This window comes from Alosa pseudoharengus, unplaced genomic scaffold, assembly GCF_046254945.1.
Source record: "Alosa pseudoharengus isolate Yale_2024_CS ecotype anadromous, Long Island Sound unplaced genomic scaffold, YU_APseudo_1.1 YU_APseudo_1.1_scf_6, whole genome shotgun sequence".
NCBI classification, from domain to species: Eukaryota; Metazoa; Chordata; class Actinopteri; order Clupeiformes; family Clupeidae; genus Alosa; species Alosa pseudoharengus.
In genome coordinates, this window is record NW_027468848.1 from 2,195,012 (window position 1) to 2,215,011 (window position 20,000).

Consider the following 20,000-nt stretch of genomic DNA (forward strand, 5'->3'; position numbering starts at 1 on the left):
AGCATGAGACAAAAAAAGGAGTCGTTACTGAGTAGCCTGTTAGCATGAGACACAAAGGAGTCGTTATAGAGTAGCCTGTTAGCATGAGACACAAAGGAGTCGTTACTGAGTAGCCTGTTAGCATGAGAAACAAAGGAGTCGTTATAGAGTAGCCTGTTAGCATGAGACACAAAGGAGTCGTTACTGAGTAGCCTGTTAGCATGAGACACAAAGGAGTCGTTACTGAGTCTGTTAGCATGAGACACAAAGGAGTCGTTACTGAGTAGCCTGTTAGCATGAGACACAAAGGAGTCGTTACTGAGTAGCCTGTTAGCATGAGACACGAAGGAGTCGTTACAGAGTAGCCTGTTAGCATGAGACACGAAGGAGTCGTTACTGAGTAGCCTGTTAGCATGAGACACAAAGGAGTCGTTACTGAGTAGCCTGTTAGCATGAGACACAAAGGAGTCGTTACTGAGTAGCCTGTTAGCATGAGACACAAAGGAGTCGTTACTGAGTAGCCTGTTAGCATGAGACACAAAGGAGTCGTTACTAAGTCTGTTAGCATGAGACACAAAGGAGTCGTTACAGAGTAGCCTGTTAGCATGAGACACAAAGGAGTCGTTACTGAGTAGCCTGTTAGCATGAGACACAAAGGAGTCGTTACTGAGTAGCCTGTTAGCATGAGACACAAAGGAGTCGTTATAGAGTAGCCTGTTAGCATGAGACACAAAGGAGTCGTTACTGAGTAGCCTGTTAGCATGAGACACAAAGGAGTCGTTACTGAGTAGCCTGTTAGCATGAGACACAAAGGAGTCGTTACTGAGTAGCCTGTTAGCATGAGACACAAAGGAGTCGTTACTGAGCCTGTTAGCATGAGACACAAAGGAGTCGTTACTGAGTAGCCTGTTAGCATGAGACACAAAGGAGTCGTTACTGAGTAGCCTGTTACCATGAGACACAAAGGAGTCGTTACTGAGTCTGTTAGCATGAGACACAAAAAGGAGTCGTTACTGAGTAGCCTGTTAGCATGAGACACAAAGGAGTCGTTATAGAGTAGCCTGTTAGCATGAGACACAAAGGAGTCGTTACTGAGTAGCCTGTTAGCATGAGAAACAAAGGAGTCGTTATAGAGTAGCCTGTTAGCATGAGACACAAAGGAGTCGTTACTGAGTAGCCTGTTAGCATGAGACACAAAGGAGTCGTTACTGAGTCTGTTAGCATGAGACACAAAGGAGTCGTTACTGAGTAGCCTGTTAGCATGAGACACAAAGGAGTCGTTACTGAGTAGCCTGTTAGCATGAGACACAAAGGAGTCGTTACAGAGTAGCCTGTTAGCATGAGACACGAAGGAGTCGTTACTGAGTAGCCTGTTAGCATGAGACACAAAGGAGTCGTTACTGAGTAGCCTGTTAGCATGAGACACAAAGGAGTCGTTACTGAGTAGCCTGTTAGCATGAGACACAAAGGAGTCGTTACTGAGTAGCCTGTTAGCATGAGACACAAAGGAGTCGTTACTAAGTCTGTTAGCATGAGACACAAAGGAGTCGTTACAGAGTAGCCTGTTAGCATGAGACACAAAGGAGTCGTTACAGAGTAGCCTGTTAGCATGAGACACAAAGGAGTCGTTACTGAGTAGCCTGTTAGCATGAGACACAAAGGAGTCGTTACTGAGTAGCCTGTTAGCATGAGACACAAAGGAGTCGTTACTGAGTAGCCTGTTAGCATGAGACACAAAGGAGTCGTTATAGAGTAGCCTGTTAGCATGAGACACAAAGGAGTCGTTACTGAGTAGCCTGTTAGCATGAGACACAAAGGAGTCGTTACTGAGTAGCCTGTTAGCATGAGACACAAAGGAGTCGTTACTGAGTAGCCTGTTAGCATGAGACACAAAGGAGTCGTTACTGAGCCTGTTAGCATGAGACACAAAGGAGTCGTTACTGAGTAGCCTGTTAGCATGAGACACAAAGGAGTCGTTACTGAGTAGCCTGTTAGCATGAGACACAAAGGAGTCGTTACTGAGTCTGTTAGCATGAGACACAAAGGAGTCGTTACAGAGTAGCCTGTTAGCATGAGACACAAAGGAGTCGTTACTGAGCCTGTTAGCGTGAGACACAAAGGAGTCGTTACTGAGTAGCCTGTTAGCATGAGACACAAAGGAGTCGTTACTGAGTCTGTTAGCGTGAGACACAAAGGAGTCGTTACTGAGTAGTCTGTTAGCATGAGACACAAAGGAGTCGTTACTGAGCCTGTTAGCATGAGACACAAAGGAGTCGTTACTGAGTAGCCTGTTAGCATGAGACACAAAGGAGTCGTTACTGAGTCTATTAGCATGAGACACAAAGGAGTCGTTACTGAGTAGTCTGTTAGCATGAGACACAAAGGAGTCGTTACTGAGTAGCCTGTTAGCATGAGACACAAAGGAGTCGTTACAGAGTAGCCTGTTAGCATGAGACACAAAGGACTGAGTAGAATGTGTCCTACAGCGCTGTCCACCACTTGGTCAACTCAACAACATTATGAGGGCGGCCAGGGCACATGACCTAGTGCAGATGATGTGGGAATAGGCAGGACTCATGCCAAGCCAAAGCATTACAGTGTGTCGAATTTAAAGAAAGAGGACTAGAAAGAGCCCCACACACTATTTAATTTGCCATGTTCAGTTCAATTAGATGTAAAACTCTGTTTTTGATATAGGTCTAAGACACACACACACACACACAAACACACACACACACACACACACACACACACACACACACTATATTCAACCACATGCTACTGTATGCTAGCCCAGCTCCTTAACCACTACAGTACCACATGCTACTGTATGCTAGCCCAGCTCCTTAACCTCTACACTACCTGTACTGTATGTATCGCCACATTCATAGCCTAGGCCAGTGTTTTTCAACCTTTTTTGTGCCACGGCACACTTTTGACACTTAAAATGTCCCACGGCACACTAACATCCTGTGTGAAGAAAAAATAAACATACCATAGCCTAAAACTTCAAATAATACACAGATATGGCCTTATTGTGGCTTCTCTGCAAGACCTGCTCAATAAAACAAGCACCCTCTGTTTCATTTGTAGGTGACTATATCTAATTTAATTGTTGTTATGAACTGGATATGTGATGATTCTGTGAATACTGTATATGGGGCCCCCGTTGTACAATGCCTGCATACCACAAATAGTGCAATCATACAATCAATGAGAGCATGTGGTTATAAATTCTTTGATGCAACAGTTGCTTTTCTGGACCAGTGAGTGACATTTGGGTAATTTTCTGCGGCACACCTGATGATCTCTCACGGCACACTAGTGTGCCCCGGCACAGTGGTTGAAAAACACTGGCCTAGGCTACTGTCAATCTATCCAAACTTCGCAGAAATGTGCTCCGATGCTTTCGTTCTTATCCAGAGAATACGGTTATTTTGCTCCTGTGCGACGATTTCACCCGCTCTGGTTGTATGCTCATTACGTCACTTTAGCATTGATTTCGGAAAAAAGTTTATTACTCAGCCGTTAAGTCAATTACGAGGTTATGACGCCAATTACACAATGTTGTTTTACTCCGAAAATAGAAAAAGTTCATATAAAGGCTTAAAACGCTTCAGCTGTAACGTTATTTGATGTCAAAGTGGCGCCAACATTCAATGGACTTCAATGGGATGGCTAGGTGAACTGGTCTACTATTTAGCCTCAGATCAGCCATAGTGTCTACGCTCTCCGAACGTTCGCCTGCCCCCTTGAATCCTACCCGCACTCACTCTCTTGGACATGATTGCTGCGCGCGGCCGGTAGTTGTTAGTCGGTGCTGAACACCATGGGGTTGTTAAAGTGAACCAGACTAAACGCCATGGGGTTGGCAAAGTGAACCAGACTAAACGCCATGGGGTTGTTAAAACATAAAGAACCAAAGTGAACCAGACTAAACACCATGGGGTTGTTAAAGTGAACCAAACTAGACACCATGGGGTTGTTAAGGTGAACCAGACTAGACACCATGGGGTTGGCAAAGTGAACCAAACTAGACACCATGGGGTTGTTAAGGTGAACCAGACTAGACACCATGGGGTTGGCAAAGTGAACCAGACTAAACACCATGGGGTTGTTAAAGTGAACCAGACTAAACACCATGGGGTTGTTAAAACATAAAGAACCAAAGTGAACCAGACTAAACACCATGGGGTTGTTAAAGTGAACCAAACTAGACACCATGGGGTTGTTAAGGTGAACCAGACTAGACACCATGGGGTTGGCAAAGTGAACCAGACTAGACACCATGGGGTTGTTAAAGTGAACCAGACTAAACACCATGGGGTTGTTAAAGTGAACCAGACTAGACACCATGGGGTTGTTAAGGTGAACCAGACTAGACACCATGGGGTTGTTAAGGTGAACCAGACTAAACACCATGGGGTTGTTAAGGTGAACCAGACTAAACACCATGGGGTTGTTAAGGTGAACCAGACTAGACACCATGGGGTTGTTAAAGTGAACCAGACTAGACACCATGGGGTTGTTAAAGTGAACCAGACTAAACACCATGGGGTTGTTAAAACATAAAGAACCAAAGTGAACCAGACTAAACGCCATGGGGTTGTTAAAACATAAAGAACCAAAGTGAACCAGACTAGACACCATGGGGTTGTTAAGGTGAACCAGACTAGACACCATGGGGTTGTTAAGGTGAACCAGACTAGACACCATGGGGTTGTTAAGGTGAACCAGACTAGACACCATGGGGTTGTTAAGGTGAACCAGACTAGACACCATGGGGTTGTTAAGGTGAACCAGACTAGACACCATGGGGTTGTTAAGGTGAACCAGACTAGACACCATGGGGTTGTTAAGGTGAACCAGACTAGACACCATGGGGTTGTTAAGGTGAACCAGACTAGACACCATGGGGTTGTTAAAGTGAACCAGACTAGACACCATGGGGTTGTTAAGGTGAACCAGACTAGACACCATGGGGTTGTTAAAGTGAACCAGACTAGACACCATGGGGTTGTTAAGGTGAACCAGACTAGACACCATGGGGTTGTTAAGGTGAACCAGACTAAACACCATGGGGTTGTTAAGGTGAACCAGACTAAACACCATGGGGTTGTTAAGGTGAACCAGACTAGACACCATGGGGTTGTTAAAGTGAACCAGACTAGACACCATGGGGTTGTTAAAGTGAACCAGACTAAACACCATGGGGTTGTTAAAGTGAACCAGACTAAACACCATGGGGTTGTTAAGGTGAACCAGACTAGACACCATGGGGTTGTTAAAACATAAAACCAAATCAATGAGTCACATGAACAAACATGAAATGAACCCTTTTTTTCTCAGAGAGGTACATTTAAGTGTGTATGTGTGTGTGTGTATGTGTGTGTGTGTGTGTGTGTGTATGTGTGTGTGTGTGTGTGTATGTGTGTGTGTATGTGTGTGTGTGTGTGTATGTGTGTGTGTGTGTGTGTGTGTGTATGTGTGTGTGTGTGTGTGTGTATGTGTGTGTATGTGTGTGTGTATGTGTGCTACCCTTCTTATTGGGTGGTTCCTGAGTGACCCCTTTGTGTGTGTGTGTGTATGTGTGCTACCCTTCTTATTGGGTGGTTCCTGAGTGACCCCTTTTTGTGTGTGTGTGTATGTGTGCTACCCTTCTTATTGGGTGGTTCCTGAGTGACCCCTTTGTGTGTGTGTGTGTATGTGTGCTACCCTTCTTATTGGGTGGTTCCTGAGTGACCCCTTTGTGTGTGTGTGTGTATGTGTGTGTGTGTTAGTATCCTGATGACTGTCAGGATGTTATGTGTGGTGTGAAAAACTCTGACAGCATGCAGTGTGTGTGTGAGAGAGAGAGAGTTTATCTGTGAATGTGTTGTGCATATTTTTACTGTGTGTGTGTGTGTGTGAGAGAGAGTTTATCTGTAAATGTGTTGTGCATATTTTTACTGTGTGTGTGTGTGTGTGAGAGAGAGTTTATCTGTGAATGTGTTTTGCATATTTTTACTGTGTGTGTGTGTGTGTGTGAGAGAGAGAGTTTATCTGTGAATGTGTTGTGCATATTTTTACTGCGTGTGTGTGTGTGTGTTGCAGATCTCCGGGTTGTTCCTGAGTGACCGCGTCCAGTGGGTCGGCTGCCAGGGCAGCAGCGTGGCGTTGAGGGGGTACCCCTGCTCCCTCTGGACGCTGTTCCACGTGCTGACTGTACAAGCCGCCAAACGCCCTGACGCCCTGGCCAACACAGGTACACACACACACACACACACACACACACACACACACAGCACAGACACACACACCCACACCTGGCCAACACAGGTACACACACACGCACACACACACACACACCTGGCCAACACATGTACACACACACATACACACACCTGGCCAACACAGGTACACACACACACACCTGGCCAACACAGGTACACACACACACACACACACACACACCCAGCACAGAGACACACACACACCCACCCAGCACAGAGACACACACACACACACACCCAGCACAGAGCCACACACAAACACCCAGCACACACCCAGCACAGAGCCACACACACAAACACCCAGCACACACCCAGCACAGAGCCACACACACAAACACCCAGCACAGACAAACACCCAGCACAGAGACACACACACATACACACACACCCAGCACAGACACACACACACACACACACACACACACACACACACACACCCAGCACAGAGCCATACACACACACACCCAGCACAGAGACACACACACACACACACACACACACACCCAGACATAGTCTTCCTCTTTTAGTTCCACCTTTCCTCTCCTCCTTTCCTCTCCTCTGCTTTTCTCCTCTCCTCCTCTCATCTCTCCTCCCCTCCACTATCCTCTCTTCTCCTCTCATCTCTCCTCCCCTCCACTATCCTCTCTTCTCCCCCTTTTTGGATCAGATTCCAAAAAATAATTCTGTGGAAATGCATGGATTCCGGTTGCTTCCAGTAGCAGCAACTGGAATCCATGCATTTCCACTGAATTATGTTTGGAATCTGATCCCTTATCATACCTGTTCATTCGTACTCATCACTCGACTTATAGTGACTGAATTCAAGATGGCGGCAAACAGTAAACTTCATGAAGGTACTGTCTGTATAAATCGTCTTGTAAATAAACTACCAGAGCTTTTTCAAAGTTCTCAATGTCTCGTTTAAATGTCAAGGCCCTCGGAAGTCTACCAATAAAGTATGGAGCTACATTGAGCCTCGTAAATGGTGTAAAACAGTGATTTATTTGCATGGCTAGGCCGATGCCCGAGGCACCCCCATTGAAAAACTGTTGGTAGCATCGGCTAACTAGCGCCAGATTTCTGAGTGCAGGGGACAAGCCGAGATTAGCTATGAGACATACGTTCACACTCGGTGTCATGTTTCAACACACTAGGTCAATATCACACCGTAATTCTCCTTCAAGTCACTTCTCATTGGCTACCCCCCCAAATCTCTCTGTAGCTCTCGAGGACGACCCGCAGGCTGTGCTGCAGACCATGCGCAGGTACATCACCACCTTCTTTGGCTGCCAGGAGTGCGGCCGCCATTTTGAGGAGATGGCCCAGGAGTCCATGGGGGCCATCAAGACGATGGACGAAGCCGTCCTCTGGCTCTGGAGGAAGCACAACCAGGTCAACCGCCGACTGGCAGGTGGGTCGGAGGCCCTAGACGCAGATACACACACACACACACACACACACACACACACACACACACACACACACACGCAGATACACATGCACATATGTATGCACGCAGCATACATGCATATACACACACACACACACACACGCAGATACACATGCACATACAGTATGTATGCACGCAGCATAGATGCATATACACACACACACACACCCATAAAATCATGAATTTCCCCTTGGGGATCAATAAAGTATCTATCTATCTATCTATCTATCTATCTACCCACACACACACTACCTTGGTAGTAGCACTGCCAAATGTGAGTCCGTAGATTTAAGTTGGGCATGCACAAACACTTAAGCTTTATATTGACACATATCACGTTTTTAATTTGGGAAAATTTAAAAATAAGAGCATATTTGTTAGCTCTTACTAAAATGTAACCGAAATAACGACCGAATATCAACACCGTATTTCTGTATCGTTAATGTATGACTCAAATACGGCCGACTCACATTTGGCAGTGACGCTACCACGGAAGATCCATCATAGTTAGCAACTATGCTTTTGGGAAACAGACCCCTGAGTGGTTGTGTGTTGCTTACTGATGTTAGCCTGAGTGGTTGTGTGTTGCTATAACTGATGTTAGCCTGAGTGGTGTGTTGTGTAATGCTATAACTGATGTTAGCCTGAGTGGTTGTGTGTTGCTATAACTGATGTTAGCCTGAGTGGTTGTGTGTTCCTATAACTGATGTTAGCCTGAGTGGTGTGTGCTGCTATAACTGATGTTAGCCTGAGTGGTGTGTTGTGTAATGCTATAACTGATGTTAGTCTGAGTGGTGTGTTGTGTGATGCTATAACTGATGTTAGCCTGTGTGGTGTGCTGTGTGTTGCTATAACTGATGTTAGCCTGAGTGGTGTGTGCTGCTATATCTGATGTTAGAATGAGTGGTTGTGTGTTGCTATAACTGATGTTAGCCTGGGTGGTTTGTGCTGCTATAACTGATGTTAGCCTGAGTGGTTGTGTGTTGCTACAACTGATGTTAGCCTGATTGGTTGTGTGTTGCTATAAATGATCTTAGCCTGTGTGGTGTGCTGTGTGATGCTATAACTGATTTTAGCTTGAGTGGTATGTTGTGTGATGCTATAACTATGTTAGCCTGATGGTGCTGTGATTGCTTCCGTAGGCTCCATGAGTGAGGACCCTCTGTTCCCCAAGACGCAGTGGCCGACCCCTGACCTGTGCCCCACCTGCCATGAGGAACGCAGCGGCATCCACGTCTGGAACGAGCCCACCGTGCTCGACTTCCTCAAACGCCACTACGGCTCCGCCAACATCTCCCCCAAGTACGCCCTCCAGCCCGCTCCGCCCGCTCCCCCCAAGGACCCCCCCGCCGCCCCCCCCGATGCCCCCGACGCAGGCGCCGACTCCAACATTCCCGCTCCCGAGGCCCCTGCCCAGCCCGGCCCAGCACAGCCCCCCCTGGACGTCCTCCCTCGGCCAGAGAGCCTGGGGAACCACAGCGAGTCCCAGCTCCAGGTGCAGCCCTGGCGGGAGCTCCAGCGAGCGCAGCGGCAGGTGCAGGGCGTGGGGGCCCAGAGGGAGCCACGTGTGGGGCCTAGCGTCAGCTTCCTGGCCCTGGGGTTCTCCAGCGTGGACATGAGCCTGTGCGTGCTGCTCTACGCCGCCTCCTGCGTCTTCCTCATGTTCATGTTCTTCTTCTTCCGCGCACGCTCACGCCGCTGGAAGGTGCGCGCCAACCGCCCCTTCGTATAGCAGAGTGGCGAGGAGTGAAACAGCACCACCCACTGGTCACCGACACACTGGACTCCTCTGAGGCGAGGACAGGAGAGGAGAGGAGAGGGATGCATTTTTCCCCTCACTCTTACATCTTTATCATGATTCATCTCTTTAGTGTCTTCTTTCTTTCTTTCTTTCTTTCTTTCTTTCTTTCTTTCACTCACTGTGTATTTCTCTCACTTGTTCTTTTTGTCTTTTTTCTCACATTTTCTGTCTTCTATCACTTTTTGTCTCCTATGAAAAAGGAAGGCGTTGGAGGAAAAGGACTCTTATTTATTTGTTTGTATGTTTCCATGTTGTGTTTGTAGTGTAAAAGACAAGACCATCTTCAGTTGAAGGAGAAAAAAAAATCACCTTGAAGTGTACCAACAAGTCCTACGCCTTTGTACAAATATAATGTCAGAATTTAACATACACAAATTTAAATGGTTAAAAAATGAAAAGAAAATATTTTATTGATGACCAATTGTGCTATGTATGTCAGATTGAGCTATTTTTATGTGGACCTAACTACTTGGGTATTTGTAAAGATTTTTATGAGGTTGAAAGAACTCATGGTCCTCACCACAGTAGAACACAGTAGAACTCTCATTGTGCTGCCAGAACCTCAGCGGTTCCATGGGGTTCTGATAAGCGGAATGGAAAAAATGATAAAGGCCACCTTCTGCAAAATGTCAATGCAGAAACTCTTTACTTAATTATGTTGAAGTATTTAGCAGAATGAATAGGATGGATTGTTTGATATTATTTTATAGTGTGGTAGCCCCTTCTGAGATGCTGTGGAAAATGGCTGCAGGAACTCATGTGATTTTATTTGTTGCAACTCTGGTGGATATTTATTTACAAGCCATGCAAAACTACCGTCCGATTTCGTCACTTTCTGTTTACTAAAACGACTACAGTGCTAATGTAGTATTAATGGTGATTCATCGTTCTTGAAGTCATGTTGAAGCTAGTATTCCAGTTCACTCAGTTGCTATTTTAACGTAATTTTATGTTTTTCAATGAAGCATCAGTAGTGGGGTGTGGAGATGACTCCAGAGTGTGGTCATGCATTACCTACCATCAGGGAACGGCCGCTTCTGCTTGATGTGTGGTCAGAAATGGACCAAGCCATTGGGCGACGCTCAGGGGCGCCGGAACATTCTCTGTGGCGCCGGAACATTCTCTGTGGCGGTCACCTTTACAGTCAGCCTGCGTCCCATCATCAATGTGAATCCAGAAAAAGAGCAGTTTGGTTCTCTGAATGAATGAATGAACGAATGAAAAACTAACAGCAGACCTCTTTGTGTTCCAGATGAGTGTGTGTTGAAGGGATGTGGTGACATGGTGGACACCCTCACTTGAGTGTGTGTTGAAGGGATGTGGTGACATGGTGGACACCCTCACTAGTGGACAGTGTTGTTGGTCAGCGTGTGCCAGATGGATTAAGACTAGTCCCATTGTGTGTGTGTGTGTGTGTGTGTGTGTTCAGAGTAGTCTCACTTCAAAATGCACACCCAAGGATTGCGCCTGCAACAAGAGCATTGAGGGCAGTGGTGTTGTGCTAGTCAAGAGCTTTGAGGGTAGTGCTGTTGTGCTAGTCAAGGTATCGCTTTCCTCAGATATTTCCAACTCCTTCTACTTGAACATTCGGTCGACACTTAGATCTGAGGTGTTCCACTCCCTGATGAGTTTTAGGCTTTGAAAGGACCAGAGTGGAGCTGTATTTGTGAACCTGGGAGAGAGCAGTGAAGTCACTCAAGAGGCTCATTGGTTCTCTCGCCTCTGTTTGGTTTGGTGAATACTGCTCTGTTTCCGTAGAGAGCTGTGTGAGTGCTTGTGGAGGATGTTCGTCTGTAAGGGCAGAGTAAAGTGACCTTTTTGAGCTGCTCCAAATTATCTATTTTGAATCTCATAGCATCTTTTTTTTTTTTTTTTTTTAGTTCTTTAACAGTATGATATTTTTATGTGCAGAGTATATTTTGTTTTTTGTATATATGTGGTCTTGTATGTTCACATAGGGAATTCTCGCATTTTGTATATTTAACAAAAATATGCTGTGATTTTTGTCTCTGAAAATAAAGGATATTTGCATCATTCATCGGTATATTGTTACTTCAAACTGTTTATGTGTGTGTGTGTTTGTGTGTGTGTTTTCGTTTTCAGTGTGCTAGCCATGTTTATCATATGTAAGGTATGGTTGCTTAATTCACCTAAAGAGCTTATGTTTATCATATGTAAGGTATGGTTGCTTAATTCACCTAAAGAGCTTATGTTTACCATATGTAAGGTACGGTTGCTTAATTCACCTAAAGAGCTTATGTTTACCATATGTAAGGTACGGTTGCTTAATTCACCTAAAGAGCTTATGTTTACCATATGTAAGGTACGGTTGCTTAATTCACCTAAAGAGCTTATGTTTACCATATGTAAGGTACGGTTGCTTAATTCACCTAAAGAGCTTATGTTTACCATATGTAAGGTACGGTTGCTTAATTCACCTAAAGAGCTCATGTTTACCATATGTAAGGTACGGTTGCTTAATTGTTCCTAGAGGGAAATGTATCTTGTGCTCTGGCCACTGCATCACATGACTGGTACTGGTATGACATCACATGACTGGCACTGGTATAACATCACATGACTGGTACTGTATGACATCACATGATTGGTGACTGGTATGACCATCACATGATTGGTGACTGGTATGACCATCACATGACTGGTACTGTATGACATCACATGACTGGTACTGTATGACATCACATGACTGGTACTGGTATGACATCACATGATTGGTGACTGGTATGACCATCACATGATTGGTGACTGGTATGACCATCACATGACTGGTACTGTATGACATCACATGACTGGTACTGTATGACATCACATGACTGGTACTGGTATGACATCACATGACTGGTACTGGTACTGTATGACATCACATGACTGGTACTGGTATGACATCACATGACTGGCACTGGTATAACATCACATGACTGGTACTGGTATGACATGAAGGCCCAGCGGTGGCAGGTATGTTCTGAGATTTCATTCATTTGTGCTTAAGTGTAGCCTAAGGCTGGGCTCACACATACACACAGGGTCTGTCCGAAACTTAGAGGGCAGGAGCTTTTTTCTGTTTCGGACACAACCGAGCTGTAAATCCATGAATGGCTAAAAGGGTATGCCCAGGATGACCAACCAAGTTTGGACACGATGAAAACTCCCATGTTTGGACAGGATGGAAACTCCAAGGTAAAGATTTTAAAAGTAAAGGAGAGAAGAATCATACGAACACTCAGACCACTCTACAAACTCCCATTGTGGGGGCGCTGTGGTGCGACTGTCTACCATGTACGTGTCCCAGTGTCCACGAGGACCCAGGTTCTAATCCGACCTGCAGTCATATCCCGATCACACCTCATCTCTCTCTCTTACATTCGCTTCCTATCCGACCTGCAGTCATATCCCGATCACACCTCATCTCTCTCTCTTACATTCGCTTCCTATCAATCTGGGCAGCCGTGGCCTACTGGTTAGCGCTTCGGACTCGGACTTGGGGGGTTGCTGGTTCGTACCCCGACCAGTAGGAAGCGGCTGAAGTGCCCTTGAGCAAGGCATGTAACCCCTCACTGTTCTTGAATTTCCCCTGGGGATCAATAAAGTACTCCTATTCTAACTCTAGTATCGTTTAGAGTGCGTCTCTATTGGCCTCTAACCAGTCCAAAAACTCCCATTCTAGCTCTGGTATTCTGAGTTCCCATCCTTTGACCCTTTCCTGTGATGCCTAAACTGCTGATGGCACCTCCCTGGGCTCAACACCACCTAAGAAAGGCCCTGCTATGTGCTTAGCCTTCAGTTATTGTGGTTTCATGTAAGGCCCTGCTATGTGCTTAGCCTTCAGTTATTGTGGTTTCATGTAAGGCCCTGCTATGTGCTTAGCCTTCAGTTATTGTGGTTTCATGTAAGGCCCTGCTATGTGCTTCAGTTATTTTGCTTTCATGTAAGTTTACCCAGAGACTTTCTAATGTAGAGACACAGCACTCAAGAAATCCTCCATAGAAATGCATGGGGCTAGTTTGTCACGCCAATATGGCCGTTGTCTACACATATCCCACCACTTCCTCGGCAAAACGTCGACATGTGAATACATTGAGCCAATCATGTGGTGTGATGTGAATACATTGAGCCAATCATATGGTGTGTTGGGAAGACATCATGCCAATCATCTGTTGGGATCTCGCCGCTGCAGCAAGATTGGTGTTGTGAAGCCTTGCGCACGCGCATTTCTGCCGAAATGGATGCCCGACGAGTGCCCAAAAAGCGTTGCAATATGGCCACCGAGTGGAGGGACTTGCCTAAAAGGACTTTGGTTTACCTTTGTGTCCTGACCTCTCTCAACTCTCCATGTCTCCTTCATGGTGTGATAGGGTCTCTGTCTTGCCGTTCAACTAAACTCCCTCTTCTCCCCCTCTCTCTCTCAACTCTCCCTCTTTTATCTTCTCTCTATAGTATAACACTATATATAGTACCATTGATATATTAATACTAACCATCATGTAATACTAACACACTATATCTCTCTTTCTTCCCCCTTACCATCAAGGTGTAAGGTCTGGGAACTTACCATAGGCAGTGCCAGTGCTCATTCCAAGGGGCGGGATAAACGGGTCTTTCAAATTTCCTCTGGATAGCGCTACAACTCATGCATTTTCCCACCAGCGGAGCTTGTTGGCTAGTTGATCAAACTTTTGGCAATTTAAAAAAAGTTTAACTCAAGTCACGATTTGAAGACCGCTGTTTGCCAGCAGCAGCATCCATCTTCTTGCATGCTAGCCCAGTTTCTTAGCCACTACGCTACAACTGCATGCTAGCCCAGCTCCTTAGCCACTACGCTACTACTGCATGCTAGCCCAGCTCCTTAACTCATTGAGTGCCAAAAACGTAATATTACGTTTTTAGCTTTTTTTTTTTAAATTACGAAACTAGACACTCTAACACACCTTATATGTGATTTTGGGAACTCTGTGATAAATGGAAATGAAATATATGACGATCGAAAACTCATGAAAATGCACAATCTGGACATTTTATCATAACTCGTTTGCCGCTTTGGGTCGAATCAGTGACGCATGCACGTCATCTCAAAACCAGGCCATTTTCGTGGGTCTATCACTAGGTGGCAGTCTTGCCAGGTCTCGCTGATCAATTCCCCGGAAAGTTTACAGGCAACACTTCATATTTCATGAAAGACGTTATATCTCCATTTCTAGAAAAAAAACAGCGATTTTGATGAAAACTAGCCACTGTTTAGCTTGAGATTTCTCAGGAACAAGAGGCGTGTAGAAATACACGGTTTGCACCCACTGAGATCTTAAAGTCTCACCTTTTAAACGAGCCATTGTATGTGTTCATAGCTATAACACAGAATATGCTGTGGCTGTACAAAAATCATCAACAATGGTCTAGATTGCTGGCACTCTAGGACAAAGCTTCCGAAAAACAGCTTGACATTCAATGAGTTAACCACTACGCTACTACTGCATGCTAGCCCAGCTTCTTAACCACTACGCTACTACTGCATGCTAGCTCAGCTCCTTAGCCACTACGCTACTACTGCATGCTAGCCCAGCTCCTTAGCCATTACGCTACTACTGCATGCTAGCCCAGCTCCTTAGCCACTACGCTACTACTGCATGCTAGCCCAGCTCTTAGCCACTATGCTACTACTGCATGCTAGCCCAGCTCCTTAGCCACTACGCTACTACTGCATGCTGGTTGCCCACTGGTTAGCACTCTGGACTTGTAACCGGAGGGTTGCCGGTTCGAGCCCCGACCAGTGGGCCACGGCTGAAGTGCCCTTGAGCAAGGCACCTAACCCCTCACTGCTCCCCGAGCGCCGCTGTTGTAGCAAGCAGCTCACTGCGCCGGGATTAGTGTGTGCTTCACTTCACTGTGTGCTGTGTGTGTTTCACTAATTTACGGATTGGGTTAAATGCAGAGACCAAATTTCCCTCACGGGATCAAAAGAGTATCTATACTTATATATACTACACACACACACACAGACAGAGCACGTACTGGACCGCTCATTAGAGCACCCTGACTGGACGCTACTGTGCCACCTTCAGCTGACCTGACCTGACAGAGGGCCTACTGTGAGCTGAAGGTGGCACAGTAGTGTCCAGTCAGGGTGCTCTAATGAGCGGTCCAGTACGTGCTCTGTCTGTGTGTGTGTGTGTGTGTGTAGTATATATAAGTATAGATACTCTTTTGATCCCGTGAGGGAAATTTGGTCTCTGTATTTATCCCAATCCGTGAATTAGTGAAACACACTCAGCACACAGTGAACACACAGTGAGGTGAAGCACACACTAACACAGCGCAGTGAGCTGCTTGCAACAACAGCAGCGCTCGGGGAGCAGTGAGGGGTTAGGTGCCTTGCTCAAGGGCACTTCAGCCGTGCCTACTGGTCGGGGTTCGAACCAGCAGTGTGTGTGTGTGTGTGTGTGTGGATAGGAAACCAAGATGGCCACCGGATTAATGAAGCGAACGAAGAGAAGTCCAAAGAATGTGTTAAGAGTAGTAATTTTCGTATTGATTGAAGAAAAGTCCAAAGAATGTGTTAAGAGTAGTCATTTGGGGCAGCCGTGGCCTACTGGTTAGTGGAGGGTTGCCGGTTCGAACCCCGACCAGTATAGAGGGAGAGCAGATAGCTAACAAACGTTCAGAAAAAGTCCTGTTGGCAAATTTGAGGAAAAGTCGGTAAAGGGGCTATTTCACACAATTTGAGGGTGCTGAATTCAAATATTTTGTTTACCAAGATCAATTTTGAGTTTTAAGCTTGCTAATTAGCATAATTAGTATAATTCACATACTTTTTGGTTTTGCCATCAGATATCATAGGAATTGCAAAAAATAAGGCATTAATATACTCTTTATGTATCAGATATGTTGTAGGACAGGACAGGAATTACCCCAATGACCCTCAAGTAGCAAATGAAAATAAGATAAAATTAAAATATAAATTGAAATAATAGCTAAAATTCAGTATGATGTTTAGAAGCAAAATAGATTCCTTGATAATAAATTGATAGAATAGTAGGTGACTGCTCACTTTTCTGTAGAAAGTACTTTGTCACTAACTATTATGAAGAGTTGTCAGTCTTGGAGGATTTACACTGTATTTTTTTTTTACTGTAAAGTCTCACTGGTGCTCTTTCCTATCATTCAAATCCCAGCCATGCAAAAAAGTTGTGTGCATGTTTGAGGGTTGCTGAAGAGTGCTATGGAGATTGCATTATTTGCAAATAAAAATAAAATTTAGACAAGATATCCTTTATAGTGCAACCAAAAGAAACATTCTCCAGTGCATCATTACTGCATATGATGCTGAAAGGAAAGTGGACCTAGGACAAATCCTCAGCTATGAACTGATTAATGTCCCTGTACTGTAGCTATTGCAGATAGAAATGGTTATTTGTGAAGTGGAAATAAGTCATCCTCACTCAAGTGCTGTCTAGCAATGTGGAATGTCCAGTAGTGATCACTGTAAAAACTGCTCATTCAACACTGGTAATAGACGCTCATAGTTATGTCTTTAGGGCACCCATCTGACTGCAGCACATTAAAGAAGTATGCAGGAAAGTTTGTAAAAAACTTTTGTATTGTTATTTGGTATTTGTTATGTGGTAGCAAATGTTGACTATCAAAGAAATAGACCTAATGTAGGAATGCACACAGATATTGCAACAGATACGCTCAGACCAATCCAAACTTTTCTCATCTGTTGTTCCTCGTTGGTGGAACACACTGCCAGTTCCTACAAGGGCAGGGTCATCCCTCTCCATTTTCAAAAAACTCCTGAAGACCCAGCTCTTTAGAGAACATCTCCTCTCATAGCATCGTAGACTTTATAATAAAGAAAGTTAAGGAGATGATTTGCACCTCCGTTCACCAAATAAAGGCTGTGGTTGTGTTTCTACAATATGTTGGCACAAAACGTAATTTCTGTCAGAAACCAAGTAGGCTAAACGTTTTCATTGTCATCGTGAACTATGACGATACCCATGTTCAGTAGGCTATGTGTTTCATTTATTCAAGCAGTGACATTAGGTTTGATGCATGGGGTAACGTGAGGTGCGTCAGAAAAAATATGGGCCTGTCCCTCTCAAAACATGTTAAAATAGCGTGATTAGCAACCAGAAAATTAAAAAAAAAAATCTTGGGGGAGACACCCCCGGACCCCCGTGTTATTATTATTAGGCTATTATGACTGGCCTGCCCCCACTGCTAAAAAAAATCTAGGGGTCACGGTCATCTCAAAAATGGTGGGAACGTCAAATGTAACAAGTAGGCCTATTCATGGGTTTCATCAGGTCCCTTTCCACAGGTGTATAAAATCAAGCACCTTGATTATCAATGCAGGCTGCATGGTGCTTTGATACACCTGTGGAAAGGGACCTGATGAAACCCATGAATAAGTCAGAAGAGCTACATATGCGACTGATTACACATTTAATTCACCTGAACAGTGTTTGAATCCTGTTTGTACTCACTGGAAATCTTGGACCTAGCAGTACTGTGCAAAGCACAGATTCCATTTGTGTTATCTGTTATCACAGATTTCATTCCATATTAGCCACCATCAACCAGCCAATGATGTTGTTATGCATGTACAAAATACAACATTTGAACACCCATATTGCTGCTGTTGTAATTCATTGTATATACAGCTGTTAATGTGATTACTCATATTTCAAGCCGCATTTCTCCGGCCCCTCAGTTGTGATGCTTTTCATGAACTGGCCCCCATTACAAACTAATTGAATAGCCCTGGTGTAGGCATATCTGATTAAGACCCAAAGAGTGGTTGAAACATACTTATTAAATTACACTGGGAGCAAAGAAGACTATCATCACTTTTTTTCCCTTTGCAACTGTTAAAGAAATCCCATAAACACAGGAAGGCCTAGGGTAGCATACATCAGATGGCCTAAAGATTAGGCTCTTCTGCATAGCATTAAGTGATTTGCATGCAGTAATTTGAACACTGACCTTGATCTAGCCTACTTTGGCTATTTAAAGGTAATTTATTGCCAAAACATCACACAATATAAATGAGCTATAACAAACAATAAAGGACTTAATCAAACACAAACTACTATTTTACTGACTACAAAAATAATAATTATGTAGGAAGTTTAGAAGTTTGAAACCCAGAATTGACCAAAAGTGCACCAAATTCAACACAAATGACTCAATACACTTGGAGGAGGCCTGTGTCCTTTCTTTTCCAGATATTTTACGATTTGGATATCGCTTCAGTATCGAGTATCAAGATATTTATGGCAGGTATTGTATCGAAGTCATAATTTTGGTATCGTGACAACACTATGAGCCACTCTGTTTTCTAGATGTCGAGGATCGGAGGCTCTACCACCAACAAGTGATGCTGCTCACTGGCATATTAGAAGAGCACATTATCAAGCTCTAGTATGGAGGCAAGCACACATACCAAATCCAGTGTTACTAGAAGTAAAATGTTTTTTACTTGACGGTTGTTGCTGACGGTAGATGCAGTTCTGCATAAGGCTTATTCCCGCTATCTAAGTTCATATGTACTGTAGGATATATTCTGAGTTGAAGGTTATCTGTGCAATTTGTTATTGTGATTAAATGCATTTAACACAACGAGTGACTCACTATGTTAGCAATAAAAATATGGTTGTGTTTTGATTAGAATTTCCGAGTTTATTACATGTTAACTGTAATCATGTTCCCATTAAATACGTTAATAAACTATAGTATGGCTTATTTAATGCTCAAACATGTATTTAGATAACACTTTTATTTGGTTTTAGTGATTACTTTTGAAATCAACTAGCCTGGCCATTTGCCATCCCCTTGGTACGCTTCGCTTCTACAAGGAGTCGTGGAGGGAGATGAAAATCGAGCGGAAGTACGTAGGAAGGCAATTAAGGCCAGGCTAGAAATCAACCCAATTTAGGGAAAAATAAGCAAAAATAATCGCTATTTTATGTTAAAATTCTGATTATGCAGCTTAGAACTCAGAATTGAGCTTGGTAAACAAAATATTCAGAATCAGCACCCTCAAATTAGGTAAGAAGGGTGGTTTACCAACTTTTCCTCAAATTTGCCGTCAGAAGTTCTCTTCTGCGAAGCTGCTCTCCCTCTAGCTCAAGGGCAAGCAAGGCACCTAACCCCTCACTGCTCCCCGAGCGCCGCTGTTGTTGCAGGCAGCTCACTGCGCCGGGATTAGTGTGTGCTTCACCTCACTGTGTGTTCACTGTGTGCTGTGTGTGTTTCACTAATTCACGGATTGGGATAAATGCAGAGACCAAACTGGATTTCCTCACAGGATCAAAAGAGTATACTTATACTTATACTTATTTTCATATTGAGTGAATAATAGTCCAAAGAATGTGTTAAGAGTAGTCATTTTCATATTGAGTGAAGAATAGTCCAACGAATGTGTTAAGAGTAGTCATTTTCGTATTGAGTGAAGAATAGCAATTTATTATTCAGCGAGTGA

General features: G+C 44.3%; 1 protein-coding gene across 1 annotated transcript in view; it reads left to right on the forward strand.

Annotated features, from left to right (window-relative positions):
• Positions 1-11,538, forward strand: part of qsox2 (quiescin Q6 sulfhydryl oxidase 2) — a 27,872-nt gene extending 16,334 nt beyond the window's left edge. Inside the window, exons 10-12 of the mRNA XM_076270149.1 lie at positions 6,073-6,223; positions 7,474-7,662; positions 8,844-11,538. Of these exons, the coding sequence (XP_076126264.1) occupies positions 6,073-6,223; positions 7,474-7,662; positions 8,844-9,433 (930 nt within the window). The 3' untranslated portion in view covers positions 9,434-11,538. The remainder of the gene's footprint in view (positions 1-6,072; positions 6,224-7,473; positions 7,663-8,843) is intronic.
• The last annotated feature ends 8,462 nt before the right edge of the window (positions 11,539-20,000 follow it).